The following is a 19,633-nucleotide window of genomic DNA, read 5'->3' as shown; positions in this document are numbered from 1 at the left end:
CAAAAATCGCATGTTTTGCGGAACGTTTGGTGCCTGCTTGGGAAGTACTTTATTCTTCCCACAGCAAGACTGAATTCGCCAATCATCTGATTGTTTCACATGCAAAAAGTTACCAGGACTAGCTTTTATGAAGGCTTCTCATGTAATGCTTCTTACAGCACACCGTTATCTGAGCCCTTTTTTCTCACATAAAGCAGCAATCCAACCCCCTATTGTTTCCAAAAGCTATTCCACACATTCAGCTAGAGTTTAAAAATAATTGCACCAACCAAGTTAAAGCCTCAATGGCAATGCATGTTCAGGAAATAGTTTGTGGTGTTGCATATCTGCCAATGAAATTGGGCAGATGTGCGTAAGTGGTAAAGGTGAAGGGCTGAATTCTTATTTGACTTCTGGTAATTGCTCCGGGTAGCATCCAAGCCCATCTTTCCTTTGCCCACCTTGCCACCTCAGATTCGTATCAAGAGTATGTCCGGATGTGCATCCTGTGCTCACTGTGCCAACGGAACAAAACTACACCCAAGTGATGAGCCCTGATAGGGTGAAACCGGTCTTGGGTTGCTTGTACTCTGGTTCATGTGGACATGTCCTTGCAGTTTAGGCTGTACTGTTCTATCAGACCAGGGTAAAGACTAGTTTGTATAGGCTATGTCCAGCTGAGGTCACATGGAGGGCAAAACAGTGTTGAAATGCTACTCCTAGCGGTTGTCAGTAGTTAGACCTATTGCAAGCATTCCTCTCAGTTTTGTGGCCCAAATGGTGAGTTGCCAAAGTGTAGATCTCAGCGGTTCTAAACTTGTGTCCTAAGGCTTCTTTAAAGTAATATAACTGCAATGAGCACTTTCAACATGACCTTTCAAACATTGGCTTTTCTGTATTAGAGGCTCTTCAGAAAGAAGTTTGGCACGTATATTTCAGTCTTTTTAAGCATTGGGTTTTTGAAAGACCTGAAGCAAGGGCAAGTTTCAAAATGTTTGCTGGCTTTGATAAGATGTTGACCAAGGAAGAGTAACTTTACTTTTCAGTAACAAATGTGGTTAGAATAGATTTGTGTAAAAAGCTTTTAATCTGCTATATGGTCTATAGCTTTGTCCTCGAACCCAGAATGTTGCTTGCTGATATAGCCTCCTGTGCAAAGCTTGTGCCAGACAACTGTTGCACTTAAGGTGGCATGGTAGAGGGGAAAGCTTAACTGGAAAGTATGTAGGGTATGCAAGAATTTGATTCCAGTATTGCAGTACCCATTATCCTGTGATGGAGGCTTTCCTTCAAGCCTTATTGACACCCTTGAAAATAAGGGAAGGGCGGATCCCTTTAGGTTAATCAGTTATGTAGGGCCTTATTTGATGCCAGCATCATTGATTGAGCTCATGGCCCACCATCTCTAAATCATCTTTAAAAATTGTGTTGGCGTTGGACTTCTGATAATCCCTAAGTGCATCACAGGAGAGCAAACATTTGGCACCAGAACAAGTGGTTAAGTAGTTCGGCACAGATGTCCCTGGAACATGGTGGACTCTCTGAGCCGTTACACGAGTTATCTTGATGAGACTTAAAACCCTGGAGTTACTTCAGAGCTGTCCACAAGAGCAGAATTGATTGGTGTACAGTAAAATACTGTAGAGGGTTATAATACTCCAATATACACCTTCAAAATCTGGTGCGTGCCCAGCGACATATACACCATGACATGATGGGGGATGTTTCACACCCTCTGGATATGTCCTAAGCAATGTGGCTTCTGTAGCATTGTGCGCAGCACACGATTAGAGAATAATACTCAAGTGGTACTTCAGGATTTGTTGTGGGAGTAGCCATGCAAAGATGTGAAACTTTTCTCCTCCTATTAGTGGAGTAAGACGAGATGTATTTAAGTAATGGGGAGAAGATGACCAATCAGCAGTGAGTGGAAAGCCATCTTGGATTGGTGCATGCTGGTAAATGTCTACCAGACCAGTTTTCTTCTCTTAGGGGGGGGGGTGGGGGGGCTGGGCTGGTTAGGCTATCAGATTAATGAGAAGTACCTTAGCTCCGCTGCAGGACTTCCAGTGGTTCTACACGTGAAACCAAGAAATTAACTTAATTTCGCTTCAGACTCCAGACTCGGTCAGAGAACGCGCAGAAGCAAACAGGAATTGCAAGTTGTGCGACTATCAGGGCTGATACTACAAGGTGTATAGCATGCGACCTTCGAATGTTTTTCCAATAATTTATTTTCTTGCTGAACCTTTTTAAGTTGCAAAGAAACCATAAAAAATATTTAAAAGCTAATCTAAGACCGGATTGGGCCCCTCTATAAAAAGGAGCATCACTAAATGAAACATTATCCTATCTGCAGTGAAAATAGCGCTGGACATCTATCATGAAATGGCTACCCACCCTTTGCATATGACTTCAGCTGATCTGCCATGAGGTGAGCCTTGGGATCTGCTGAACACACGAATCTATCATTTGCAGTGGTTGAACAGGGTTGACAGCTGGTCTGCACCCTACCCTAAGAGAAAACACACTGATACATAAAGCGGAAAAACACATCGGCTAGCTCTTACAATTTAAACAAGATGGACAAATGTAAATAAAAGAACAATGCATGAATGGTCACAAGTACATAGAAATCTTGCTGAAAAGTACTGGAAATGATTCGCTCTGACGGAGTAGTTAGCAGTTTGGGTTAGTTATTTTATTAGACATTTATATATTTGCCCATTTGTTAATTTAATGTCCAACTGGAAACATTGTTTACAGTTTTATTACATTAGAACTTGAATTCAATCTGTTTCCACGTGTTTTCCAGACTTCAGGTTGGTTTAGTTTCATCCATATCAGGCGTCTTTCCAGTTAATCATTCTTTGAGTCTATTGCTTACAGTTCAATTAGTAGGCGAAAGTCAGCCACCGGTCTAGATTTTTAGTTAAATGTCTACTTGCCATTGCTTTTTAAGTTAGTTGCTGTCAAACTGCTTCTAACTTTACAGATTTCAGTTTGCATAATCTACCCATTTCAGTGCCATACGTGTTGATCATTTCTGTGATGCGTTTGATGCATTTTTTTGTACTTGATTCATTATTGGTAGTTTGATTGCATGTGTTCACATTTACTGAATGAGTTGCTTTTTTAAATTAACATGTATTTTTGACAGTAGTAGGTTAGTTATTGCATGTCTTTCCTAAACTGTTTCTGGTCTGTTTTCTAGGTTTGAGTGGGACAAACTTTTGGAGAATGTGCATTGTTTGATCATAAGTGTGACAAAAACTGACAAGCAGGAAGCTTATGTACTCAGGTAAGTGTTGAAATTTGGCATGTAGGTCATCTAGCAAGTACCTTTAGCTCGTCCCCTAAGGTACCCTTTGTTTTATTTCAGTGAATTTCTGTTTAAAGTAATTTTAATTACTATACGTTATTCCAACACCCTGCTGAAGCTCTTGATAAAATCAGAGCGGTAAATCCCTAGGCATTCCTGCAGAGCATACAACCAGTATATGAAGGGGGTTTCTTTTGTTAGAGAAATATGGTTAATGTTTCCAAAAGCTAGTATGGTCACGTTTTGAGTTCTCAGATCTCCCTCAGTTCAAGTAAAACATTGAAATGCAGCATCAAACATAACATCTAAAACAAGCAGCACTCAGCTCCCTAGTAATCAATTGTGGGGTCAAGAGTTCAAATCAACAAGGATAACACTAGTGTAAATCCAATCAAAAGTAAGGCACTCATGAACAACTTTTTTGGGTGGACTAGACAGTTGATTTTAAAGCTTTCATAAAGCCCTGTCTGCAGTAAATTAGCTTTGAGATGTTTATAAAGGCATGTAATCAGAGGATTAAAATGTGAGCTATAGATTTTTAGGAATTCAAGGCATTTTGTATTTTAAAGGGGCTAAAAGTAATTAGATAACTTAGAGTACGTACAGCATTCCCTCTCCATAGCTCTACTCAGCCTACCCTTCTCAGTGTCTTATCGGCCCCCTAATTTTAAAATAGTCGCATTGTTTCGCCTGAGGTTAAAGTGGTGTTAGGTATGCTTATATGGTTTTAGTTAACTTAAAAAAAGACTTGGAAATTAACTGAAAAGGGAAAGGCTTAAGTGAGAGGTTGAAAAAAGGTAAGAACGAATGTTTACAGACCAAAAAGCCTCTGAAATTCACCTCTTATTTACTGACCTAACTAACTTCCACCTCTGCTGTACATCCGTTATGACATCATTAAATCATGTAATGACAAATTACATTGATAACATCTCAGTTGACGCCAGCTATGCAACAGTCATAGCATAGTTACTTAATGTACGCATTTTGTTAGCATGGAAAGAGCACAAGTCCTGGAGAAATGTGTAACTGCATTCAAAGTTACATCGTGCTCAGTTTTCAAATCATTAGTTTAGGCTGGATGTACTATGTTAAAGGCTGAGCACGCCTGGTATGTCTATTGTCCCAGACATGGATGTGAGAAATCACAATATAGCTGCCTTAATAAAGAAAGCTTGATCATTTTTTAGATTAACTAAAACTACAGCTGAGCTCTTGGTTCCTCTTGTCCCAAATATAATGTACCTTACTAGGGAAGCTTGACATGTTGTGTGGAAATATTGTGCTGTATGTGAATTTTAATAACTGTAATAAGTAACCTTTCCTTATCAGTCTATATTACAGTGAACATCTTAGCAGCACCATGTGACTTTCAGGTGACACAATGGGATACTCAGGTGCTGGTGTGTCCTGAACAGCATAAATTAACACTCATCCTGAAAAAAAAACATGCATGCAGATTGGTAGAAGCACAGCTGTACATCACTTGCTAGAGGCTGTAACATTAATCTTTTCAAACACAAAGAATGCAGATGGCAGTGGCAAATACAATTATTTCTAGATCCAGTGGGAACCCAGTCATACTTAGTATTACTAGTAGCACAAGCAGCAACATTTGGACATTGGCGAAAGTGGTCAGTGTGACAGCTTCTCTGGGTGCAGAAAATGAAAACTAATAAACTTTAACATTTCAGAACCATGAGCACAAGAAACAGGACACTTCATGTATGAATCATTTTTTGTGGAATGCCAGCTTTAGATTTAGGTGCAACCAAAGAACAAAAATGTCATAACTATAGCTCAGGCATCATGTGGTCACTGGAATGTGCTATGAAAACCATTTCCTTTAATTTAATTGATGCAAGTCATTCAAGATTCACACCTAACTGGACAAGGATTCTAATTCCACCAACTTGGCACATCTGTTGCTGTTCCTGCAGGTTGCCAAGATGTCCACTGCACCATTATGCAAGCCTGTTTCACACTTGTCAGTAAAGTGTGAGCAATTGCAATTATACATGTTGATGCAGTCAATTAATATAGCCGTATTTCTCCTCAAGTTGTAGTTGGGGGAACATTGCTGGAAGACAGATTGGATACTGAAGTAGAATTTTTAAATAAGGATAGCTTACTACACATTGTTGGAGATGCCCATCTTTTGCGTGGTGTACCCCATATATTTGTCCTGATTTTTTACTGGCTTTAGAACTCTGCACTTTCACCCTGCTAACCAATAGTAGTGCATGTGTGTCCCCTTTTTTACATGATTGAATGAAAGTCCTAAGTAGCATAATATAGGTACAAAATTATCCAGGGCCTGAAAGTTATATGCCACGAGTGGTTAGCACAGTCTATTGCATCCAGTACAGTGGTAGTGCAAGCATGGCTTCCAGTCTACCATTCTAGCCTGGTTAGAGGAGTAAACTGCAGTAGGTCATAACCTCCCTTTCAATTAAGTCACCTCTATGCAGGACTTGTCACCCCGAGGCAGGACGCATGATATTGTAATAGGACATATAGAAAGGCAACGTTGATGTGCCCTTTCAGTGACTAGTGGCCAAAAGCTTATTTAATGTGGCAATAGAAAACAGTACGAATTAATATCCTAATACTGTATCTCTGGAATCAAGTACAAACTATTAAATGTCCAATTCCATGGTGGTCAGTGTTTTAATAAATATTAAGGAAAAGTAACTATTAAAGTTAACTTTTACCTTCCTTTACTGTCAGAAGGCTAAATAGCATAATCCTGTGCCATCTCCCAGCTGTTATTTGGCACTTCTACTTAACTTTAGAAAAAAAAAAAAAAAAAATTACTAGGTCCCCTTATTGGAAGTCTCATTTTGGTATCATTTTGCTTATTAAATGCTACTGTTCGATTTCAGTTTAGGATTTTTTTATTTGCATTCTGACTTTATTGTTTTGGTACTTCATGAAATAGTTTAGGTTGGGTGTTTGTCTCCCATGTGAAAATCTTTCCCACCCATTTTGGAGGGACTTAAGCATTATGCCTAGGAATGGAGGCGAACATTGATTTTTAAAGCCAAAACAATCTCTCCAACTGTTCTCCCAATAGGTGCTAAGAAAAAGGTCGTACTAGTAGAGGACTTAGAAACAGTTTGCCAATAAATTATTTTATGGACCTCTAATTGACTCGCCTTTGAGGTCAAAGTTCTTGGAGCGGACACCAAATTATTGATGCTGCACCCACCTCAACATGGTTTTCCCTGAAACATCATGAAATAATTCATGTCAAACCATATTCATCACTGTCTTTTGTAAGGGCTGGGTGGTTGGTTCTCTGAAAAAACCATAAGTTGGTAGTTGACCAAATTCACTATCTTAAACTCTGCCCTTTGGACAAATACCCTGCTTTCTATAAATTTGGCCTACTCTAGGCACCACTTTTACTCCAGTTCTGTCCTAAACCTTCCCTTTAGTAAATTCTCTTTAGACTCAACACTCGCAACCAATCAAAAAGAAAAACCTACTCCTTGTGTCTAGTCTGTTCAATTATTTTGCTTTATTTCTGTTTTTCTCTGTTTATTCTCTGGGCTCACTTGTGAAAAAGTTTTCCTTAACTTAATGAACCAAATGTCTGCCCCAATGTATTACAGACTTTTTTACTTAGTTTTTGGTTCAGCTGAATTTGAGGGTGTGAACACATTTGTGGAAATGTGCATGCAGGTGTTGGTCAAGTATACTCTATTCACCCAAATGGAAATATGTTCTGTCATTATCACTGAACTTGTGTGGGTAGTCCGTATTTTACTTCACTAGTGCATTTTGTGTTCTCTGCTAGTTGATTGCCTAAAACTGTATGAGGGATAGATTCTGTTGCACACTTTAATGGGCATCGTTAAGGTTGATCCCTGTTTCTTTCCTGCTGCTCAAGCCTTTCTCTGCCTTATGCTGTACATGCCAGTACATGCCAGTTTTCAAGTGCCATAATTCTCATTTTGATTTCCCCATGTATGTAACTGTCATTCCTCCCGACTTGGATGCTGTCAAATGGAAGCAGCACCTTTAGTAGTGCAAACTGTTATCCATCTGGCACTATTCACCATGCATTATTGATAGAACAGGTGCAAAAGATTGAGCCAGTCTGCTCCTGTATTCTTTTCATATATTCAAAGGAGCAAAGGTCAGTCACAGTGCCATAAATTCGGAGGTTCGACAGTGTTGTCTAGTTCTTGGGTTATGCATATGAATGCCCAGTTTTTGTGGAATTGTCACTTACACTCCAAATTTGAGGCATGGTGCATCTTCATTGCTGCCATTTGGTTTTCACCTTTGTCTCCTGTGGTCTCAATAGGATAAGTTATGCTTCCGCAATCGGTTGTGCATCCTGTGGCGATTAGCAAAGTCCTCATATGGCCCATCCTGTGTTGTGCCAGAAAATACACAGCAAGACTAAGGGTCACTGGTAGTTCCCTCTGGCTTTTAAACATGGCTGACTAGGCCTACTTCCCCTTCGCATCATCTACCCCAACCCTTGGTGTTCACCATCAAAAATCAAAGCATATTCTATGTGGAAGTAACTATAGCTCCTCTGGCAAATTGCTGAAAAGGCAATTTCAGCTGCCCTTCCAATAAGTGTGCAATAATAGTAAATTGTAAGCACATCGTTATCGGCAGGGCGAGAGAGTGGGAACTGTTGACGTGACAATCACGTTTCTAAATTCAAACAGAATTCAGACTAATTTCCAGAATGGGTGTATAAGTGTAAAAAAAAGCGGTTTTTGCATATCCTGTTCTGTATTTTAACATTTGCCTGTTTGTTTTGTTTGCAGTGAGAGTAGCATGTTTGTCTCCAAGAGACGTTTCATTTTGAAGACATGTGGTACCACCCTCTTACTGCAAGCACTGGTCCCTTTGTTAGAGCTCGCTAGGGAGTACTGTGGTTTTGATGGCATTCAGGTAGGTAATGCACATTAATGTTGCTTCTTTTAATCATCAATTATTGGTAGAAATCTTAAGTGCATTGTTTTTCTAGTGTCGCACCTGAATAAAAGCTAAATAAAATGGTAAATATTTTTTCATTAAATTATGCAGAAGTGGCAAAGAACCAACCAAATACTCAATAGTAATTGTCTCTAGGGAGTTATCAACATTTTTTCCTCCACCATCGGAGATTAGCATTCAGCATAATTTGCTGATCTCAAGGCTCTGCTGTGGCCATGCTCAAAAACAGCGGTAAGCCTATATCAAAGTAAGTCTATAGGCACCACATTCACAAATGTTTTTTGCATTGATGTTGAATCAGTGCTGGTTGGTGTGAAAGAGGCCTTTAATTAGTGCACAAAATGTGCTCTTGGCACAGACTTTGATATCAGTTTTGATTCGCTTTGGTAGTCTTACTGTGAAGTGTTCTTTTGACACAAAGGCCTTCAGACATTCTGCTTTTATCACTGTTACAGGTTGAAGAAAAGTGGTTATTTGAAATCTGAGTTGCCCGGTCTGTAGCTTGCATTTACCCATAAAGCTACACAATCGCTCAAAATGGAAATAAGTGGCTCTCACATATAGTAGGCTTCTGCCTTTCTGTAGCACATATGGATTACATTCACCCAAAATCCCAACAATTCAGTGTGTACTCTTAAAGAAGGAAGGTAACTTTCTATGTTAAGCATACTTCACTTCTGACCACTAGATGCTGTATTGTTTGGTTGTCACATGTCGAACTGGCTTTGACCCGTCTTAAATCTTAGTGGAAGGATTTAGTTTTTTGTTACCTTCTAAAATCACAAAAATGACAAACGCTGCTTCCGTGTCGTAAATTTCAGAAATTAAAGGTCATGGTCCTACGCAAATTACCTTTTTTAGTTATCTTTGAGATTTTGAAGCACACGCCTTCTCGACTGCTTTTGCTCGAGGCTTTTGTAGACCTGTGCAAGTGTTCTTGGCTTTTGGAAGACTTCTGCAAGTATTCTTGGATCTAAGATCCAGACCAGAACTTCAAAGGCGCATCGAGAGGAACCATGTTTTGAGGATCTCACATGCTGGTGTATATGCAGCTAAAAAAAAAAATATCCTGACTACGTCTTCTGGACCAAGCAAGCTAAAGGATTGATCATCTGAGTGAAGAAGTTGGTCCCACTAGTGTTGGCTTCGAGGCCTGCTTAAATACTGATGGACTGATATGAGACCTCTAGGATAAGACCTACTGGCTTCTGTCTTCTACTCAGTGAACTCTGGCTTTGAAAGCCCCTTCTCGATTCAGCAAAATTGGTGTTGCTCTATCCGACAACACAAAGGAAGTTTATTGTATCTGCCCATGGGGCAGTTGGTGACTTGGGATCTGGCATTGGAACCTCTGTTGGCTTTGTATTGAGAGTTGGACAAGACACTGTCAACAGTTCATTTGCCTGTAGAACAAAATTAAAAACCAGACATTTTAAACATGGTGCTACATGAATTGTTGAACAGGGTCAGAACAAAGTTTTGGGTATGTGTAAATTGTTTGCCACACCGGAAAAGAAGATGCTTTGGCTTCGTGTACAGGTTTCCAGAACCTAGGTTTCTGGGAATGCTTTCCTTGTTTTGCGATGCAATATTTTGCTTTATATTGTGATCTCTAAAATAGCTCACACAATTTGATGCAGATTCCAACAATACCTTTAGTGTAAGGCAAATATTTTGGAGGCTCATGTGCAGACACTACCTCCGTTCAGAAGTTCCAATGCAAGCTTACCATCTCAATCAGTTGTTGTTGTGTAGGGCAAAGTGGTCTTGATCTGGCAGTCCGATCTGTACAGATATTAAGGGAAGAGATCTTCAAGAAGATGCTTCAACTTCAGTTAAAGATTCTGCATTTCCTGTGTTCAGAAAGGATACAACAGGGTGAGGTTCAGCTAGTGACATTTACAGACAGAACCCATAAAGTTGATTTAAAAAAAAAAAAAGGCTCGGCATTAAATGCGAACCCCAAGCCAGGAAGCCTGCGACTTTGCAAGGGACTAATGTAGTTTTCATTATTTTGTCCTGTGTAGATTGATGAATAAATAAGTAAAACTTTATTGGAAAATTGACATTTATAGCAGTCAGCTGTGATGACATGTAGGCCTTTGTTTTACATCAAGGTAGTAGTATGTATTAAAAGTTAAAAACGTGGGTGTATAGATCATTCAGCACACGTGTCTCTTTTTTTGCTAACCTGTAGATTATTCTAAAAAAAAAAAAGTTCAGTATTGAGCATAAAGATGAAATGGACCTGAGGCTTTGCAGTATTGGATCTGTCTGAAGGGATATGAAGGATGTTCCCTATACTACTTACTATAGAAATGGTTTGTGATGAAAATGGATGTATTAAACTGATCATAGATGTACAAATTCTCCATTTACAGTCTTCCATTCTTTTTAGTTTTATAGTTCATGAAGTCTTTTATTTTTTTAGAACTTCTTTTATTCCCGTAAGAATTTCATGAAGCCATCACATCAAGAGTACCCACACAGAAATTTCCAGGAGGAAGTAGAATTCCTTAATGAAATTTTTCCAAGTAAGTTAAATATGTATTTTGTCTATTAGATTAATCTTCTGTTTCATTTTGTTTATACTTGGATGCTCCACAATTCGTGGTGTTTATTTGGTCCTGGTAAATTGGAATACCTTCTGAGTCCGGTTTTAGACTGGAGTAGTACTCTGCCGCTTGTATGTCCTTATGGTATTTGTATTGAGTATCTTCTCACATTGTCAATAATGTGTGTAGCTAAGATTCTCCCTTTACCTTTGTTACTGTGTTGTAATGTTTATTTGGTGTATGTAACTAATGTTTTTACCAATTGTGTTTATGCCATTGTAAAGTGTTGGTAAGTCATTGCCTGTTTTGAAACTTCTGTTGTAATTGAGCATATGGTATCTTGTTGGGGGCCACAGTACCACTTAAGTGTATTCCTTAACTTTTACTTCACAAAAATACAAATACACAAAAAGCAATGATCTTGTAGCACACAGTTGTAGCAGTGTTTTAGGGCATTGTGCACACAAATTGTCTGCCCAGAACAGCGCCCCGTATCCTGCAAGGATATTTCATTCCATAGTTTTTCATTAGACCAGGACACATCAGTCAGCCAGTGGTCAAGCCGCTATGCTCGGTGCCCCACCCTCCTCCCATTGACATCTTATCTTGGGGTCTACAAGCTTGAGGTTGCTTCCATGTATTTGTCTGAGGTATCACTACACGTCACCATAATTATCCATTCATCAATCCATGGTAGTGATGCAGCACCATTTCATGGCGACTGCCTTTTACCAGCTATATTACCATTCCAGTAAGTCAGGCATTTCAAGGAAGCATTTTAACACATCTTAACAGTTCCTATATCTGGTTACGTTTGTTGTGGGTTCATTTCATCTTGGGGATAGTGTAGAAAGCTGGCTCTTTATGTGGTATGTTAATACTGTGTAGAGTCCATGGGGTTCACTTCCTTGGGCATCTTCTTGGAGATAAGTTTGGTGATGGGTGACACAATGGTGCCAATGCCCTTCACAAACCTCAATCAAGCCAAAGAATGCCCTGACTTAAGTCTGGGTGGTTGGAGCTTCTCAGTCCAGAACAGTCAGCATCTTGCGTTTTAGTGGATGAACTTGGCCTCCACCTACAAAGGTGTTTCCAAGTATACAACCGTGCCCTGCCCCATCTGGCACTTGCTTTGATAGTGATGCCTGCTGTTTTCAGAGCCTAAAGGACCTTCTTTAGGTAGATCAGGTGATCCTGCCAGGTGGAGCTAAAGACTGCAATATCGTCAAGATATGCTGCACTGAATTCTTCAACCCAGCTGGGACTTTGTTCACCAACCTCAGGGACTTTATTTAATCCAAAAGTCATAACCGTAAACTGATAATGCCCATCAGGAGTGGAGAATTCTGATTTATTTTGCTCCAGGGGTCAGACCTATCTGCCAGTACCCTGATATGGGATCAAAAGTACTGATTTAGCTTCCCCTAAACTGTCAAGTAGTTTATTAGCCTTAGGAATTGGCTGTGCATCTATTTTGATTACAGCATTGAGGCCCGTAAGGTCCACACACAACCTCATTTCTCTTTCCACCCTGGGAATAAGGCTTGAGTACTAACACATCTGGACTAGTTTAGGTGCTCAGAGTGCTCTGTGACTCCGTTCCAGCATCTGGCTTACTTCAGCTTTGATGCTCTGACATGATCAGATTGTCTGTAGATTTTATTTTTGACAGGTAAGCTGTCCCCAGTGTCCACATGTTTACACCAGGTAGTCTGACCAGGGGTCAAAGATCTCCGTATACTGATGCAAGACTTGCCTGTAGTCAGTCTGCTGTTGGTCAGTGAGGGTGTCTGAAAAGACCACTCCTTCAATTGAGCCATCTTTGGGGTTGCTGAAGCGATCAGGGCAAGGTTTACTCGGCTTCCTGTCCATCATCACACAGTGAGCATGGTCATCTCAGCTCTGTCATGCTAGGCTTTAAGGTGATTGACATGGATTACCCTTTTGGGGTTACTGCAAGAGCCAAAGTCCACTAGGTAGGTGACGTCTGCTTTTCTTTCTAGGATAGGGTCCCCTCCATTTGTCCTGGAAGGCTCTAGGAGCCACAGCCTCAAAAAAGCACACCTTCTGCCCTGGATGGAACTCCACCAATGCAACCTTTTGATCATAGCAGAGCATCTTGAGCTTTTGGCTGGACTCAAGGTTTTTGGATGATTTTTCCATGTACTTAGCCATTCGAGAGCGATGGCCAAGCACATAGTCCACAATATCCTGTTTAGGTTCTCTGAGCGGGGTCTCCTAACCCTCCTTCACAAGACAGTGGTTCCCTTACGGGATGCTCAAACAGAATTTGAAAGGGGGAAACCTACTCAGTTCTAGGGCACTTCCTTTAAGCGTAAAGCAGCATGGATGTAGAACACCTCATCCCCTCCCGTGTTTTTCAGGGAGTGCACCAATCATACCTTTCAATGTCTTGTTGAATCTGGGGTAGTAAACTTGTAGGCCACACCACATTCAGCCCACCTATGTTTCAGGGAACCAGTCAAGAAGTGTACCTCTGTTTGACACCACCTCCTTTCAAAGCCCCCTCTTTTAAAAATACCAATGAGGGCCCTAGCTACTGCAGTGGTAGCCTCGGGGAATTGCCTTAGGATACCTGGTTGCATGATCCACTACAACCAGGAAAAAGCTGTACCCTCATGCTGTTGGAGAGTCTAGGGGACCAACAATGCCAATCCCTACCCTTTCAAAGGGGACCCCAACCACATGTAGTGGAATTAAGGGACTTTGGGTGGCAACCTTTCTTTCCACTGGCTTGACAGGTGGTGCAGGAGTTAAAAATAAACTCCACCTTCTGGGACATACCTGGCCAGTAGAAGTGGCTCATCAACCTACTCCAAGTTTTGACCTGGACAGCTAGGGGATGTCATGGGCCAATGAGTAGAACTTCTGTATACTGCAGAGGCACTGCCACCCTCCTAGTGGCACAATGGTTTGGGGTCTCTGGCCTCCGTTAAAAGTAGTCCCTCCTCCCAATAGGTCCTGTGGGAGCCTCTGACATCTCCCTTTTCCTGATTAGTAGCTTGCTATCTCAGACCTTGCAGAGTAACAGGTCTTCTGCCCGGACACATCTTCCTAGAGGGTCCCCCTGGTCCTAAGAGCTGTGACTGGTAAGGCCCAAGCTCCTGGGGTTCAATTCCCTCTGGAGCTGACAGGTCTTCTCTGAGGAGAGGGGACCTGATCTGTCATCTGTTTGGGAGCTGGTTTCCCAGACTTTTTGCCCTTTCTCTTTATAGATTGAGATAACTACGTGTTCGATGGCATCTGTCGCTGTAGATACACATGGTATGCATGAGCTCGCCATCTGGTGTTGGGTCGGAGTGTTACAAGTTGTTTTTCTTCGAAGAAGTGTTTTCGAGTCACGGGACCGAGTGACTCCACCTTCTGTGCTCATTGCGCATGGGCGTCGACTCCATCTTCGATTGTTTTCTTTCCGCCATCGGGTTCGGACGTGTTCCTGTCGCTCCGAGTTTCGGAACGGAAAGATAGCTGAAGACGGAAGATTTTCGACGGTATCGTTGCGATCCGGTTAGAGATAGACACATACGACGACGCGTTGAACATCGAAGCGCTTCGGTGCCCTTCGGGGTAGATTTCGGCACCCCGTCGGGGCCTAGTCGGCCCGACCGCGTGGAGGACAACGCCGATGGAACGGACCCCGTTTCGATTCTGCCCCGAATGCCACAACAAATATCCTTATACGGACCTACACTCGGTCTGTAATCTGTGCCTGTCACCCGAGCACAGCGAAGAATCCTGTGAGGCCTGTCGGGCGTTCCGGTCCCGAAAAACTCTGCGCGACCGTCGAGCGAGAAGACTGCAGATGGCGTCCACGCCAAAAGAGCGTCGACAGTTCGAGACAGAAGAGGAACAGGAGGAATCCTTTTCCATCCAGGATTCAGACTCCGACGAGCTACACTCTACAAGAACTGTGAGTAAGACGTCGAGATCAAACCTTAAAAAAGGAAAGAAGGCCCAGGGGACGCCACTGCCAACCGGCCATGGCTCCACCCAAATTCTCGGTGACCAACAATCGGCACCGAAAAAGGCCCATTCAGTGTCGAGATCGTCCGACTCCGGTCGAGACACCGGCACGCAGCCTCCTCGAGACCGAGAGACTGCTAAACAGAAGCATCGACACCGAGAGTTCGGTGTCGACACGGATCGACGCCGAGACAGTGGCGCCGAAGACCATAGAGGCCCAGAATTTTCGGCACAGAAAAAGAGGAAGGTTACCTCGGAGCCGAAAAAACAATCGACAGGGTTTTCGGAGCCGAAAAAAGCGACATCAGACCCTGTTTCTGGCTCCTACACTGAAGAGCATTCTATGTCTTCTCAAATGAAGAAACATAGATTTGAACAAGAACTGCAATCCACTGACGTGGATCACACGCAAAAGCGTATCTTTATTCAGCAGGGGACTGGGAAGATCAGTACCCTTCCACCTGTCAAACGAAAGAGAACGCTTCAGTTTACTCCTCAGCAACAAACAGCACAAAAGGTAACACCTCCTCCCTCGCCTCCACCTGTAACTCCGGCTTCGCCAACGTACACCCCGTCACATTCGCCAGCTCACACCGCCATGAGCCACGATGACCAAGATCAGGATGCGTGGGACTTGTATGACGCACCAGTGTCTGATAACAGCCCAGACACATACCCAACTAGGCCATCACCACCGGAAGACAGCACAGCCTACTCACAAGTGGTGGCTAGAGCAGCATTATTCCATAATGTGGAACTACACTCGGAACAAGTAGAGGATGATTTTTTATTTAACACCCTCTCCTCAACCCACAGCTCCTACCAAAGCCTGCCGATGCTCCCAGGCATGCTACGCCATGCAAAGGACATTTTCAAGGAGCCAGTTAAAAGTAGGGCAGTGACGCCTAGGGTGGACAAAAAGTATAAGGCGCCTCCTACGGACCCTGTATTCATCACCTCTCAGCTGCCACCAGACTCTGTGGTGGTAGGGGCTGCCAGAAAACGGGCAAACTCACACACTTCTGGGGATGCACCTCCCCCAGATAAAGAAAGTAGGAAGTTCGATGCAGCCGGGAAGAGGGTTGCTGTCCAAGCAGCAAACCAGTGGCGCATCGCAAATTCACAAGCGCTGCTAGCGCGATACGACAGAGCCCACTGGGATGAGATGCAGCATCTCATTGAACATCTCCCAAAAGATCTGCAAAAAAGAGCAAAACAGGTTGTTGAGGAGGGTCAAAACATTTCCAACAATCAAATACGCTCCTCCATGGATGCAGCAGACACGGCCGCAAGAACCATTAATACGTCGGTTACCATCCGTAGGCACGCATGGCTCAGAACGTCTGGATTCAAGCCAGAAATTCAGCAGGCAGTGCTTAACATGCCAGTAAACGAGAAACTTCTGTTCGGTCCGGAGGTCGACACAGCCATAGAAAAGCTCAAGAAGGACACTGACACTGCCAAGGCCATGGGCGCACTCTACTCCCCGCAGAGCAGAGGATCTTATAACACCTTCCGCAAAACACCTTTTAGAGGAGGGTTTCGGGGTCAGGCCACACAAGCTAGCACCTCACAGTCCGCACCGCCCACCTACCAGGGACAGTACAGGGGAGGTTTTCGGGGCCAGTATAGAGGGGGGCAATTCCCTAGGAATAGGGGAAGATTTCAAAGCCCCAAAACCACTACCAACAAGCAGTGACTCACATGTCACACACCCCTCCCACACAACACCAGTGGGCGGGAGGATACGTCAATATTACGAAGCATGGGACAAAATAACTACAGACACATGGGTCTTAGCAATTATCCAGCATGGTTATTGCATAGAATTCATGCAATTCCCTCCAGACATACCACCAAAATCACAAAATTTATCAAAATACCATTCACAGCTTCTAGAGATAGAAGTTCAAGCACTACTGCAAAAAAATGCAATAGAATTAGTACCAAGCACACAAATAAACACAGGAGTTTATTCACTGTACTTCTTGATACCAAAAAAGGACGAAACACTGAGACCAATTCTAGACCTCAGAGTAGTAAACACATTCATCAAATCAGACCACTTTCACATGGTCACACTACAAGAAGTGTTACCATTGCTCAAAAAACACAACTACATGACAACCCTAGACCTCAAGGATGCATATTTCCATATACCAATACATCAATCACACAGGAAATATCTAAGGTTTGTATTCAAAGGAATACATTACCAATTCAAAGTATTGCCTTTTGGTTTAACAACCGCTCCAAGAGTATTCACAAAATGCCTAGCAGTAGTCGCTGCACACATCAGAAGGCAGCAAATACATGTGTTCCCGTATCTAGACGACTGGCTAATCAAAACCAGTTCGCTCACACAATGCTCAAACCACACAAATCAAGTCATACAAACCCTCTACAAACTAGGGTTCACCGTCAACTTTGCAAAATCAAACATTCTGCCAAGCAAAGTACAGCAATATCTAGGAGCCATAATAGACACGACAAAAGGAGTAGCAACGCCAACTCCACAAAGGATCCACAATTTCAACAGGGTCATTCAACACATGTCTCCAAACCAAACAATACAAGCAAGAACAATACTACAGCTCCTAGGCATGATGTCCTCATGCATAGCCATTGTCCCAAACGCAAGACTGCACATGAGGCCCTTACAACAGTGCCTAGCCTCACAGTGGTCTCAAGCACAGGGTCACCTTCTAGATCTGGTGTTGCTAGACCGCCAAACTTACCTCTCGCTTCTATGGTGGAACAGTATAAATTTAAACATAGGGCGGCCTTTCCAAGACCCAGTGCCAGAGTACGTAATAACAACAGATGCTTCCATGACAGGGTGGGGAGCACATCTCAATCAACACAACATAAGAGGACAATGGAACATACATCAAACAAAACTGCATATAAATCATCTAGAATTATTAGCAGTTTTTCAAGCACTAAAAGCTTTCCAACCAATCATAACCCACAAATACATCCTTGTCAAAACAGACAACATGACAACGATGTATTATCTAAACAAACAAGGAGGAACACATTCAACGCAGTTAAGCTTGTTAGCTCAAAAAATATGGAAGTGGGCAATCCACCATCAAATTGGTCTAATAGCACAGTTTATTCCGGGGATCCAGAATCAGCTGGCAGACAATCTCTCTCGAGATCACCAGCAAGTCCACGAATGGGAAATCCACCCACAAGTTCTGAACACCTACTTCACACTCTGGGGAACACCACAAATAGACTTATTTGCAACAAAAGAGAACGCAAAATGCCAAAACTTCGCGTCCAGATACCCACACAAGCAATCCCAAGGCAATGCCCTATGGATGAACTGGTCAGGAATATTTGCTTACGCTTTTCCTCCTCTCCCTCTCCTTCCTTACCTAGTAAACAAATTGAGTCAAAACAAACTCAAACTCATTTTAATAGCACCAACGTGGGCAAGACAACCCTGGTACACAACACTGCTAGATCTGTCTGTAGTACCACACATCAAACTGCCCAACAAACCAGATCTGTTAACGCAACACAACCAACAGATCAGACACCCGGACCCAGCATCGCTGAATCTAGCAATCTGGCTCCTGAAATCCTAGAATTCGGACACTTACAACTTAGCCAAGAGTGTATGGAAGTCATAAAGCAGGCCAGAAGGCCATCCACTAGACACTGCTACGCAAGTAAGTGGAAAAGATTTGTTTGGTACTGCCATCATAATCAGATACAACCACTAGAAGCAACTCCAAAACATATAGTAAATTACTTGCTCCATTTACAAAAAGCAAAGCTAGCCTTCTCTTCTATTAAAATACACCTTGCAGCAATATCTGCATACCTGCAAACTACATATTCAACTTCCTTGTATAGGATACCAGTTATCAAAGCATTCATAGAAGGGCTTAAAAGAATTATACCACCAAGAACACCACCTGTTCCTTCATGGAACCTAAACGTGGTTCTAACAAGACTCATGGGCCCACCTTTCGAACCCATGCACTCTTGCGGAATACAATTCCTCACTTGGAAAGTTGCCTTTCTCATCGCCATTACATCTCTAAGAAGAGTAAGTGAAATTCAAGCGTTCACAACACAAGAGCCTTTTATACAAATACATAAAAATAAGGTCGTCCTACGACCTAATCCAAAATTTTTACCAAAAGTTATTTCTCCATTCCATCTAAATCAAACGGTAGAACTACCAGTATTCTTCCCACAGCCAGATTCTGTGGCTGAAAGAGCACTACATACATTAGATGTCAAAAGAGCATTAATGTACTACATTGACAGAACGAAGAACATCAGAAAAACTAAACAGCTATTTATTGCATTCCAAAAACCTCATGCAGGTAACCCAATATCAAAACAAGGTATAGCCAGATGGATAGTTAAATGCATCCAAATCTGCTACCTTAAAGCAAAAAGACAACTGCCCATTACTCCCAGGGCACATTCAACAAGGAAAAAAGGTGCTTCAATGGCCTTTTTAGGAAACATCCCAATGCAAGAAATATGTAAGGCAGCCACTTGGTCTACGCCTCACACATTCACCAAACACTACTGTATAGATGTGCTATCCGCACAACAAGCTACAGTAGGTCAAGCTGTATTAAGAACTCTATTTCAGACAACTTCTACTCCTACAGGCTAAACCACCGCTTATGGGGAACTAACTGCTTACTAGTCTATGCATACCATGTGTATCTACAGCGACAGATGCCATCGAACTGAAAATGTCACTTACCCAGTGTACATCTGTTCGTGGCATCAGTCGCTGAGATTCACATGGACCCACCCACCTCCCCGGAAGCCTGTAGCAGTTCAGAAG

General features: G+C 42.4%; 1 protein-coding gene across 2 annotated transcripts in view; it reads left to right on the top strand.

The window, feature by feature from the left end:
- AMD1 (adenosylmethionine decarboxylase 1) overlaps positions 1 to 19,633 on the top strand; it is a 139,565-nt gene that overhangs the window by 16,970 nt on the left and 102,962 nt on the right. For both annotated transcript variants that reach the window (XM_069234607.1, XM_069234606.1), the window contains exons 2-4: positions 3,194 to 3,280; positions 8,095 to 8,221; positions 10,698 to 10,800. In XM_069234607.1, the coding sequence (XP_069090708.1) occupies positions 3,194 to 3,280; positions 8,095 to 8,221; positions 10,698 to 10,800 (317 nt within the window). The remainder of the gene's footprint in view (positions 1 to 3,193; positions 3,281 to 8,094; positions 8,222 to 10,697; positions 10,801 to 19,633) is intronic.

The sequence above is a fragment of the Pleurodeles waltl genome, chromosome 5 (genome assembly GCF_031143425.1).
Source record: "Pleurodeles waltl isolate 20211129_DDA chromosome 5, aPleWal1.hap1.20221129, whole genome shotgun sequence".
NCBI lineage: Eukaryota > Metazoa > Chordata > Amphibia > Caudata > Salamandridae > Pleurodeles > Pleurodeles waltl.
This window is presented reverse-complemented; position numbering and strand designations above follow the sequence as displayed.